We start from the raw sequence: 12,915 nt of genomic DNA on the forward strand, positions 1-12,915 counted from the left end.
ATATTGCTAGGCTGGGGGGCTCCCCATAACGTGGGGCTCCCCGTCCTGAGAATACCAGCCTTCACCCGTGTGGCTTTATCATGGCTGGTATCAAAATTGTGGGGGACCGCACGCCATTTTTTTTTAATTATTTATTTCTTTTACTGCACGACATAGACTCGCCCACCGGCGGCTGTGTTTGGTTGCAGTGAGACAGCTGTCACTCAGCGTGGGGACGGGTCTGACTGCAACCAATCATGGGCGCCGGTGGGCGGGGAAAGCAGTGTATACGAGATGGATTAATGAGCGGCCGGCATTTTCAAAAGAGGAAAAGCCGCTGGAGGTTTGTGACAGCTGTGCAGCGCCGCGCCAGTGATCGGAGAGTATGAGAGAGGGAGGGAGAGGGGGGGGAGAGACCAGGATTTTAAACTATTTAGATCATTCTGCTGGACATGCTGAGCATGCTCAGTAGAACGTGACGGGAGCCGTCAGTGGATTCCGCCACTTAGCGCATTGCGGCGGAATTCGACGCCATAGACAATCGTTACACACCTTGGCGGATACTAACGGAATCCCTCAAGATGCGATATTTTAACGACACAAAAAACGCTACATGCAGTGTTCCTTCTGCCCGACGCAGCATCAAAATAACGACTCTGTGCCATGCAGCGGATGCAACGCAGACACTTGCGTTACAGTGCGTCGTCCATACAAGTCTATGGAGAATAGCACAGTGCGTTAACGGACTACGCTATTCTCCATAGCGGCGGATTGCGCTAAACGCAGGTGTGAAACCGGCCTTACCGAGACTCGGTGTCATGGCGACACACTGCTTCCGGGTTGCGCATTCAGCATTAATAGGAATTCAGCATTTCTGCTGTACAGAACAGTGTATCAGCAGCACATGTGATCTTAAGATCATAGCTTTAAGTCCCCTAGTAAAAACAATAAAAAGTGAAAAAAAATAAAAATATGAAAAAATGCAAAAAATAGAAAGGTTCAAATCACCCCTGTTTTGCACCATTGAAACTAAATTAATTAACTAATTAAAATAATAAAGAAAATACACATATTTTTATTAAAACAATAAAGAAAATACACATATTTTTATCACCACTATAAGAAATGACCGATCTGTCAAAATATAAAATAATCTGATTGATAAACAGTCTAACAAAAAAAAATCAAAAGTAGAAATAGTACCAGCACAAATCTGTAAAAAAAATTATTTATTTAGTACAAAGAGGCATAAAAGCTTTTATGCCTTTTTGTACTAAATAAATTCAACAACATGTTATGGTACTTCTACTTTTGGATTGTCCTTGGAGCTGCCCTGCACCGCGCACTTTATCAGGTAAGCTGAAATGCTATTCTCTATGTCTTTTTTTTAAAAAAAAAATCAAACTGACAGAATTAACTTTTGCAACTGTCCAATAAAATGCAATAAAAGGCGATCAAAACATCACATCTACGCAAAAATGGGATTTGTAAAAACATCAGCTCAAGGTGCAAAAAATAAAACATCACTCAGTCCCAAATTCTGAAAAATGAGAACATTAGACTTCTCAGAAAATGACTAGAAAAGGGCCATTTTTTTTGACAAATGAATATTTTTTCATCAATTAAATAAAAAAAGCAATAAATGTTCTGTATTTACAAACTCATACTGACCTGGGGAATCATAATGCCGGGTGAGTTTTATCACATAGTGAACATTGTCAATAAAAAACCAGAAAAACAATTGTGGAATTTAATTTTTTAGGCATTTCATCACACCTGGAATTTGTTTCTTATTTTCCACTACAATACATGATAAAATTAATGGTTTCTTTCAAAGCTACAAGCCACCCTGCAAAACACAAACCTTTATATGGCTATATTCACCGAAAAATACAAAAGTTATGGCTCTTGTAAGAAGAGTAGAAAAAAACTAAAACGGAAAATCAGCGCCTGGTAAAGGGGTTAAAGTATTGCATTTGCTAATATTATTATTATTACACCTACTACATATTGGGAGAGGGTCTTAAAGATGGGAATAACTCTTTAAATATGTTTCATCTTTTTTGTTTTGTACCTAAAATTATGGAAGACTTAGCAGCATCTGCTTCACATTCAGGGTTGTTAAAGTTTTCCATTAGGTTTATGGAGCTGTATTTACTGATAAGTCTATTAACAATAGTACATCCATAAGACTTTGACATCAAAAATAGTTTTGTAGATGTTGCAGAATGAAGTATAATTTGATATACTGCTCTAATAACACGGAAGAATTAGAAAGTCAAAATCTATCACTATAATATGATGGCGGGAATTATGAGAGTTATTGTAGCATTCCTTTTACCTGTATATCATGTCTAGGAGTTTACAATTAGCACATTGATCATGTATTGTTACCTTAAATGTTTATTCCAAACGCGAGAAGCTATCACCTATCCACAGGGTCCCAAGAACAGGACTCTGACGTGCCCCAAAGGAATGGAGAATTAGCTGTGTATGCATAACACCACTCGATTCATGGTCCATGGCACTTGATGAACACTGAGTTGAGAATAACCCTTTCATAATATGATTGTGTGAATAATTAGACTAAAGTATTCATAAAATTCAGTTATGGACTAAATCATATTACATGATGAGCTTAAAAGAGTAACACAATATTGTTGTTTGTCTTTCCAGGTATTGGTTAACCAACAAGGTTCATATAAAAAGACCGACTACAGGAATCCTAATGTACACACTGGCTACACGTTTCTGTAATAGAATTGACTTGTACGGTTTTTGGCCATTTTCCCGAGATCTTCACCAGAACCCTGTGAAATACCACTACTATGACAGCCTTAAATATGGATACACATCACAGGCCGGACCACATGCAATGCCCATGGAATTTAAGGCCTTGAAAAATCTACATTTACAAGGGGCTTTGAAACTTACAGTGGGTAAATGTGAATCAGCAACATAGCAGCATATTTGGAGCTTTCTTCGTAAAACCCAAGCAGTTGGACAATGATAGGATGACGTCAGTGGCAATTGTCAAGATTTTATTGAGTTGTAAAAGTATTGTTGGCTTTAAGTATGAATACAGACGTATGATCCATCAGTGAGCTCAAGTGTGTAGAAGAACTAGACACTTTTAGCTCAAAGTTTGGGCCAAAAAATGGTGGAGCGCACAGTTTGCGCTGATATTTGCCTTCTTACAGTGAAAGAGTAGTACTAGTTACACAACAAAAACCCAGTCTTATAGGAGGAGGAATATGGTGCTATCCCAATACATGAAGATTGTCATTAATTATTATTTACATTTTCCTCCTGCAATTTTTGGAAACCCTTTGTCGAATATGATGGACTAAGAAAATAGCACTTGCTTCCTACAATCTAGCAAGTGTAACCAAACTGCAGTATTGATATTCATGAGTATTAGATATACAGTGCTGATAATCTTCTGAGATAATCATTCAATGAAGTATGAGCCTCAGATATTTCTAGTACTGCTTTCCGCAAGTGCTGATCTGTGCCTATAACTACGATTCAACTGTTTGTATCAAAGAACTAAAAATTAGATGTGCATTTGGGGTAGAAAATATACAGACTTTATATAATGCATAAATAAGTGTATTTAAAAAGTGTACAAAAAAAAAGGATGATGTTCACCAGTCAGGAAATAGCACAATCATATTGTTCTTACAAAGCTAGGTGACAGCCAATAGTCCTGTGAGGTCTGAGTATTTTTCTTAGAATACATTATTCTGGTAGTAAACCTTTGGGGTCATTTAGGAGTTGAACCTTCTGAAGATCTAAATGTAATACCGTGACTGATACTTAAACCAGTCCATGTGTTCCGTGTTTGGGGTCCAGTGTAGCCAAATGAAGTATAAATTATAGATAACGTCATTAACAATATTGACTTTGTAAAAATCCGTAACGCGTTCTGCTTTTTTTGTCTTCAAATGGTCATTGAAAATGGCTAGTTACGTCAATGATCTGGTTCAGTCTGTTATTTTATTGTGGAGATGGGTAGCGAGAGGTGTGTAGTAATATGTGTGATCCTAGGTTATTTGTGGTCAATACTGTCAATGTTTCTAGGAAAGGAAAGCAAAGGCACTGACAATGCATCTCCTGCAGAACCTCCCGGGTCAAGAGACTTCTTCAGTGGACAAACAGCTTAATAATTTTCACAACCTTTCAAAGAAATGGGAAAATGATGCTCGATTACTCTCAGGATTTCATCTGTTTTGTTAACACAGTGCTTACATCATTATGAGTTCTAGAGAAAAATGTCTCAGTTCCTGAAAGAAAAACAAGAAGAAAGGCGTCATCAGAAGTGTCTTCAGGTGCATGTTACGGGCCAACCTCTTATTCCATAATGAGCATCAGGAAACATTCTGTTTTGCTAAGTATTAAGTGTAAAAGTATTATAATTCCTGACACAAGGACTGCATAGTGGACCTAATTTTGGTTTTGTAGGGTCCAGAACCATGTACGCTGTTGACCATAGATGGATTCATAAATAAATAAATTAAAAGACAGTAAATTTTGACATCTGATTCTCTGTTGGTCAAAACACTTTTTACCCTATTTATCAGCTTCTCATTATTGGAATTCCCACAGTAGACAAAAACTCTTTCAGTTCCAGAGGCAGACTACTGTGTTGTGTTTTTTAAAGGGAATCTGTTAGCAGATTTTTGCTATGTAAGCTGAAGGCATGCTACAAGGGTTAACACACTGAATTCAGGGATGCCTGTCTTGTCACAGTCCGATCTGTTGTTTATTTGCTTTGTTTGTTTACGCAACAGGACTTTTATCATTGCTCAGACTACAATGTCACGCACATAGTTTATACATATCCAATAGGATTTAGCAGAAAAAGACCAGGACCACAAAATGAAAACATGCTGAAGCCCGGTTATAGCAACTTGATACACAGAATTATGTGAAGGACGATGCAAGAGGGTTTGCTACAAAATGATGACATTTATTAATGCCACATTAATAAAGTGCAAAAGTGCGATTTAAAAGGGACAGTAGCACCTTAAAAAGAAAGAAGAAAGAGGTGGTAGCAACAGAATCATGCACTTGGCAGTACGACATGCCCCCTCCTCTGACATCTCATTGTCAATATACAATCTCTGCTGTGAGCATGGTGTAGGTGGGACAGCTATCTCAGCTTTGCTGCATGACTTAGAACTTTTTGCCCATGGTGCATTTTTTTATTCAGATTTGGTACAGATTTGCTGCAGATTTGGTGTAGATTGTGGCCCAAATTTGCACATCTATCTTCATGCAAGCTATGCCAGCAAAGTCAATGAGAATTCTGACGTTATGTGCGCACGTTGCTTATTTTTTACTTGCAGATATGGTGCAGAAAATAATTTGCAGCATGTCAATTGTTGGTGCATTTTTTTCCTGCGTTTTTCAGCCCTTCCACCCATTGACTTCATTAAAAAAACATGACACAAAATCGCATCAAAAATACATCAAAAAACACTAAAAAGCATGTGTTTTTTTGGTGCGTTTTTCTGCCAGAAGGTGCAGATTTCATGCAGAAAATGTCTGCACCAAATCTGCAGTGTGCGCACATAGCCTAAATCTAAAACTCTGATTATGTCAGAACGGCTGCATCCAGTAATCTAAGTGATACATCGTTGGATTCAGGAACAGTTTGCCTACATCATGCTGCTCTCAGGTAAGGTAGCAAAAACCTGCTGACAGATTCCCTTTAAGTGTACTGAATGGTCTTACATGACATGGTTAATTAGGGCAATATAAGTAATTTATAGAAATTAGGTCATCAGACTGGCACACTGGAAACAAAGTCTCTATAAAGGATTGATTATTCGATCACTATTCACATTTAAGACAGTTTATGTTGAAGCAATTGGTACGATCTGACCAGAAGGGACATGATAATTCTTTCATCAACTCAATAGCTATTTATTCAGTTACTTCCTATCAAAGAAATGTTTTTTTTAAATGTACAAAAGAGGCCAATACTCTCAATGTTACTGTCTTCTATCTTGCAGCAGAACTTGGGTGTAGCATGTGTAAAAACAATATGTATTCCTTTAACCCTGATGGATCAATAGTCCTCTTCTATATATACAGAAAATAGAACAAGTCACTTTATTCTATTTATTTCAGGAGCTGAGAATCTGCCTGGTGCTTACAGTCATTATACTATCAAATTCTTCATTGTTGCTCATTAATTTTGATTGTTGAAGGAAAAACAAAGAAATTCACTATTGAGCTTTGAAGCGGCTTGAACACCACTAGCCTAAACCAGCAATGTAGAAAGAGCATTCATTCCAGCTGGAGAAGAGTATTGCCTAATAGTCGTTGAGAGGCTAATATCCCACTGCTCTTTATAATTCCTTTAAAACTCCAAGCTGATACATCTCTTGTATTTCATTATTTATATAAGCACTTTAAGGTATTCACAGGTTACAAAAACAGTCATTAGCATTCAATAGTATCATTAACACAGTTGCACCACGCACCAGTTATTTGAAGTCAGCGACTGGGTAAGAAGCTTTGCATTCTCGCCCACTAATCAAGCCTTTGGTTCTTCTAATGTCTTTGTGCTTGAGTGAATTGCTGCCGGAATTAGAGTGCTTCTACAGTTATAAATTGACTCATCACGACAAGACATCTTGTGCGTTGGGACACATATATTTGTAGAGCCCTGAAGAAGTCCTCTCAAGAAGAAGTGCACTTGAATGACTCCACATCATACAGAAAACCTGAGCTCAGCAATAGAGCTAGTGCAAAGGACAAACCTTACAAATAGAGTTTCTGAATGATCTGTACAGGAGTTTGCTTATAGTTTAGTATCTTTACTCTGACTGTATTATTCAGCAAACTCTAACAGTTCTAGAGCCTTTGGAGATACACTCATGGGGAGGTATCTTGAAGCTTATGGATAGAGATGAGCGAACCGGTCCCGGTTCGGCTCGAGGTCGGCTCGCCGAACGGAGGTCCCGTTCGAGTTCGGTTCGTCGAACGTTCGAGGAACCGAACTCGAACCAATAGGCTATAATGGGAGGCAATCACAAACACATAAAAATGCATTATAAATGTACACAAACAGTTAATAAACATTGCCATAACACTTACCGGTCCTCGCGATCCCTTCTGCACTCTGTCTCCTGCCGCTATTCCATCCGATGATCGCTGAATCCTCCCGGTGACGGCACTGCCAGCAGAGATGCAGGACCTATCGTGACGTCAAAATAGCCATGTGACCAGTCACGTGGCTATTATCTCATTGGCTACAGACTGGTCACATGACTATGACGCGTCATGTAGGACCTGCGAGTGCATCTCTCCGGTACACGGTGCACATATGTGTATCGCCGTGTACCGGCGACATGCTCTAGCACACGGTCGACTCCCCGTTCCGTTAGGGACCGGCTGACACAGCCGGTCATTAACGGAGATCACCGTTGCCATAGCAACGCAGTTAGCGGTGACGTCACCGCTAACCGCGGCTCCGAGAGCACTGTTGCTATGGTAACGCGTCTGTCAGCGTTACCGCTGTTACCGCTGACAGCCAGCACTGATCATTCACGGAGTGAAGGCTGCACGCTGCTTCCCGATTGTAGTGAGGATTGTAGTGAGGATGAGGTTCCCCAGCCCATGATGGGCTGGTGCACCTCATCCTCACTACAATCGTCACTACTACTACACTAGTGAGGATTGTAGTGAGGATGAGATGCCTCAGCCCATGATGGGCTGGGGAACCTCATTCTCACTACAATCGTCACTACTACTACACTAGTGAGGATTGTAGTGAGGATGAGATGCCTCAGCCCATGATGGGCTGGGGAACCTCATCCTCACTACAATCGTCACTACTACTACACTAGAAAGAAAGAAGACAGAAGAGCAGGATCGTGGAGGGCTGACAGGTGGTAATAAAGATGGAGTCTCTAATGTGTCTGTGTATTTATTTCTATTAAAGTATTTTTTCTCTGTGTGGTGTCTTTTTTTTAACCCTTTATTGTAGATTCTTAATGGCCGGGTCAAACGTGCCTGACATTAAGAATCTCTGGCTTAATACTGGCTAGTAAAACAAAGCCAGTATTAACTCATGATTACCCAACAAGCCACCCGGCTCCAGGGCTGTTGGAAGAGTTGGATACAGCGCCAGATGATGGCGCTTCTATGAGAGCGCCATTTTCTGGGACGGCTGCGGACTGAAATACGCAGCAGAGGCGCCCAGAAACCTCGGGCTAACCTGTGCTGCGGATTCCAATCCCCAGCTGCCTAGTTGTACCCGGCTGGACACAAAAATGGGGCGAAGCCCACGTCATTTGTTTTTTAATTATTTCATGAAATAAGTGAAATAATTAAAAAAAAACGGGCTTCCCTATATTTTTGGTTCCCAGCCGGGTACAAATAGGCAACTGGGGGTTGGAGGCAGCCCGTGGCTGCCTGCTGTACCTGGCTAGCATACAAAAATATGGCAAAGCCCACGTCATTTTTTTGGTGGGCAAAAAAATTCTGCATACAGTCCTGGATGGAGTATGCTGAGCCTTGTAGTTCTGCAGCTGCTGTCTGCTCTTCTCCATACAGACAGACAGCAGCTGCAGAACTACAAGGGTCAGCATACTCCATCCAGGACTGTATGCAGAAGTTTTTTGCCCCCTGAAAAAATTATGTGGGCTTCACCATATTTTTGTATGCTAGGCAGGTACGGCTGCCCCCAACCCCCAGTTGCCTATTTGTACCCGGCTGGGAACCAAAAATAAAGGAAAGCCCTTTTTTTATTATTTCATGAATTTCATGAAATAATTAGAAAACAAATGACGTAGGCTTCGCCCCATTTTTGTGTCCAGCCAGGTACAACTAGGCAGCTGGGGATTGGAATCCGCAGCACAGGTTGGCCTGAGCTTTCTGGGCCCCACTGCTGCGAATTGCAGTCTGCAGCCGCCTCAGAAAATGTCATTTTCATAGAAGCGCCATCTTCTGGCGCTGTATCCAACTCTTCCAGCACCTGCCTGCTATACCTGGCTAGCTCACGTCCTTTTTTTGTAGTTTTTTGGCAAAAAAAATAAAAAATGCTTCCCTGGATTTTCCATTGCCAGTGAAGGTAACACCAAGCAGTGGGGGTTAGCAGCCAGTAGCTGCTTGGATTACCCTTAGCTAGCAATACAAAAAATGCAGCGGGAGCCCATATATATTTTTTTTAATTATTTATTTAAATAACTAAAAATAAAATGGGCTTCCCTGTATTTTGATTGCTGGACATCACAGTGCTGTAAAAATAAATCTTTAAAAAAATGACGTAGCGCTCCACGGTATTTTTGATTCTTAGCGCAGATAAAGCAGACAGCTATGGGTTGCCACCCCCATCTGCCTGCCGTTACCTTGGTTGGCAATCAAAATACAGGGAAGCCCATTAATTTTTTTCTATTTAAAAAATAGTTAAAAAAAAAATGACGTTGGGTCCCCCCATTTTTGATAGCCAGCTAGGGTAAAGCAGACGGCTGTAGCCTGAAAACCACAGCTGGCAGCTTTACCGTGGTTGGGGATCCAATGTGGAGGTCCCCTCAGGCTCTTTTTTATAATTATTTTATAAATATTAATAATTACACAATAAAAGTAGGGTCCCCCCCAAGTTGGATCACCAGCCAAGGTAAAGCGGACAGCTGTGGTCTGGTATTCTCAGGGTGGGAAGGTCCATAGTTATTGGGCCTTCACAGCCTAAAAATAGCAGGCCGCAGGCACCCCAGACGTGGCGCATCCACTAGATGCGCCAATCCTGGCGCTTCACCCCAGCTCATCCCGTGCCCTGGTGCAGTGGCAAATGGGGTAATAAATCGGGTTGATACTAGCTGTAAAGTAACCTGAGATCAAGCCCAGCAGTTTGTGATGTCATGGCGTCTATTAGATACTCAACATCATAAACTGTCAGTACTAACAAAAAAAAAAAAAAAATCGACAAAAGAAATTTATTTCAAAAAACAGTCCCCAAAACATTTCCTCTTTCACCAATTTATTGTAAGAAAAAAAATAAAGGGGTCCCACGACGACTCTGGACCGTCTAGAATATGGGGGGGAGACACTCAGGGAACGTATCCCCCATTTTCTAGGAGTGCGGACCCTTCATGTGAGGAGTGTGGGTGCAATGAATCTGCACTCACTCTTCTCGGGTCCACAGCAGCAGAGTCCATGTCGTAATGGTTGCTACCAAAGCTGCAATGCCCTGCTCATGAGGTAAGGGCATGCCTAATCAGGAGAACTACTGTAGAGGAAGCTCTGCTCACTGGTATATAGGTGCTCAGAGGTAATAATAGATAAAATTAGTGAGTAACCTCGGCACTCTAAATCTCCCAGACTAAGTCAGTAAGTCACAACGGATAGTAATGCAAAATCACTCTTTATTGGTCCATATTAAAGAAAAAAAAATTTTTCATAAGCATATATGTTTTTGTCCAAAACAAGTTACAAATGACATTTCGGCCTGAGCCTTCGTCAGATTGGACTTATCTGCATGTAATCATGAAAAATGACAATAATCAGTTTCACATAAGAGTGAGAGAACAATAACATAAACTCAAACAATGTAGAGGTACAATTGGGATGCAGCAAAAAAATTGCAACACAGCAAGAAATGAAACACATGATACAAATGTCATGATACAGTACAAGGACAATATAGTAATGACAAATATGGGGTCAGAGTAGACTTAGACAGCTCTGGTACGAAAGAGATGTCAATCATAAAGTAACATGTGCAGTAGGTGCAGAGCTACAGTATGCATGGCAGAGCTAATGGGTAGACCGACCATAGAAAAAGAATGGAGAAAAAGTGGAGAAAAAGTGGAGAAAAAGTGGAGAAAAAGTGGAGAAAAAAAATGGAGAAAAAGTGGAGAAAAAGTGGAGAAAAAAGTGGAGAAAAAGTGGAGAAAAAAGTGGAGAAAAAGTGGAGAAAAAGTGGAGAAAAAGTGGAGAAAAAAAGGAGAAAAAAATGTAGAAGTGGAGAAAAAATGGAGAAAAAGTGGAGAAAAAATGGAGAAAAAGTGGAGCACCCTTTGGTGCCTTTCATGTGGCACTAAGGGGTGCTTAGCTTTGTATTTAGCCAAAAAAAATGAAAAAAAAAATGACGTAGGGTTCCCCCTAGTTTTGTAGCCAGCTAGGGTAAAGCAGACGGCTGCAGCCTGCAGACCACAGCTGGCAACCTCACCTTGGCTGGTAATCCAAAACTGAGGGCACCCCACGCTGTTATTTTAAATTAAATAAATAATTAAAAAAAAAACACGTAGAGGTCCCCCAAAATTGGATCACCAGCCAAGGTAAAGCAGACAGCTGGGGCCTGATATTCTCAGACTAGGGAGGTCCATGGTTATTGGACTCTCCCCAGCCTAAAAATAGCAGGCCGCAGCCGCCCCAGAAGTGGCGCATCCATTAGATGCGCCAATCCTGGTGCTTTGCCCCAGCTCATCCCGCGCCCTGGTGCGGTGGCAAACGGGGTAATATATGGGGTTAATACCAGATGTGTAATGTCACCTGGCATCAAGCCCTGGGGTTGGTGAGGTCAGGCGTCTATCAGATACCCGACATCACCAACCCAGTCAGTAATAAAAAAAAATAGACGACAAACACATTTTTATTTGAAAAAACACTCCCCAATACATTCCCTCTTTAACCAATTTATTAGAATGAAAAAAACAAATCCAGGTCTGGTGTAATCCAAGGGGTTGCCATGACGATCCACACTGTCCCAGTCAATGAAGAGCAGGATGTTCCCCATTGGCTGGGAGAGCAGTGCAGTGACCTGAGCTAACATCAATGGGTCAGCCCAGGTCACTGCAGGGGATGACAAGTGCTGCTGTCAGCGAGGTACATTACCTGCGCTGATCTCCACCACACTGACAGCCCCTGTCACTGAATTCAATGACCGGCGCCTTCACACCAAGTATCGCGAGAGGCCCGTGACGTCACCGCTAGTCAGTCTCGGGTCGGAAGCGAGAGAAGGCGATGTGACAAGCGGTGGCCATGGAGGACAGTGACAGCGCTGAGGTCGGGATGGCGGGACTTCATCACCGCAGGTAAGCCGAGCGGGGGGGGGGGGTTTGGGGGTGTGTGTGTGTGTACATGTGTGTGTGTGTGTGTGTGTGTACATGCCGCGGGCAGGAGGGGGCGGAGCGAGCTGAGCGGGGAAGTGTGGGCTTCCTGCACGTAACTAGGATAAACATCGGGTTACTAACCAAAGCGCTTTGCTTGGATACCCGATGTTTATCTTGGTTACCAGCTTCTGGCAGGCTGCCAGCGATGGCTCCTGCACACTGTAGCTGTATAAAGCCCTGCTTTTTGCTGCTAGAACCGTTCTCGAACGTATCTAGAACTATCGAGCTTTTGCAAAAAGCTCGAGTTCTAGTTCGGTCTCGAACAGCCCCCAAAATCACTCGAGCCTAGAACTGGAGAACCGCGAACCGCGCTCAACTCTACTTATGGACCCAAAATATAATGAGAAAAATTGAGTCCCCGCTAAACTACTTGGGTGGTGCTCAGGAGAAAAAAGTCAATTAATAGAAGGTATAAACTCCGGCACACAAATAGTGGAAAATATGACAGCAACTTTATTTTAGGTATATGTATCAGATAAATTCTATCAGATAAATTCCAGCTTTAACGTTTCGGCTCAGCCTGAGCCTTAGGCCAGAATCACACTTGCTAGTGCCTCGCGTGTAACTTGCGCGAGTCTCTCATTGAATCACCCGGCATGGCCGCACACTATGCATACAGGAGCGTCTGAGCTGCATAGAGATACATACAACCAACCCGCTCCTATTAGGGGAGTGTGCAGCCAAGCCGGGTTCTACCATGAGAGACTCGCGTGAGTTACACACGAGGCACTAGCAAGTGTGATTCTGGCCTTATTCACGGAATATTAGCACAGTGATAGTATTAATGTGTCAATTGGCAAAATCGCTG

General features: G+C 41.8%; 1 protein-coding gene across 2 annotated transcripts in view; it reads left to right on the forward strand.

Annotated features, from left to right (window-relative positions):
• ST8SIA2 (ST8 alpha-N-acetyl-neuraminide alpha-2,8-sialyltransferase 2) overlaps positions 1 to 4,501 on the forward strand; it is a 414,076-nt gene extending 409,575 nt beyond the window's left edge. For both annotated transcript variants that reach the window (XM_075342826.1, XM_075342827.1), the window contains one exon: positions 2,656 to 4,501. In XM_075342826.1, coding sequence (XP_075198941.1) covers positions 2,656 to 2,941 — 286 coding nt within the window. In that variant the 3' untranslated portion in view covers positions 2,942 to 4,501. The remainder of the gene's footprint in view (positions 1 to 2,655) is intronic.
• Positions 4,502 to 12,915: the final 8,414 nt, after the last annotated feature.

The sequence above is a fragment of the Anomaloglossus baeobatrachus genome, chromosome 4 (assembly GCF_048569485.1).
Source record: "Anomaloglossus baeobatrachus isolate aAnoBae1 chromosome 4, aAnoBae1.hap1, whole genome shotgun sequence".
In the NCBI taxonomy this organism is placed as follows: domain Eukaryota; kingdom Metazoa; phylum Chordata; class Amphibia; order Anura; family Aromobatidae; genus Anomaloglossus; species Anomaloglossus baeobatrachus.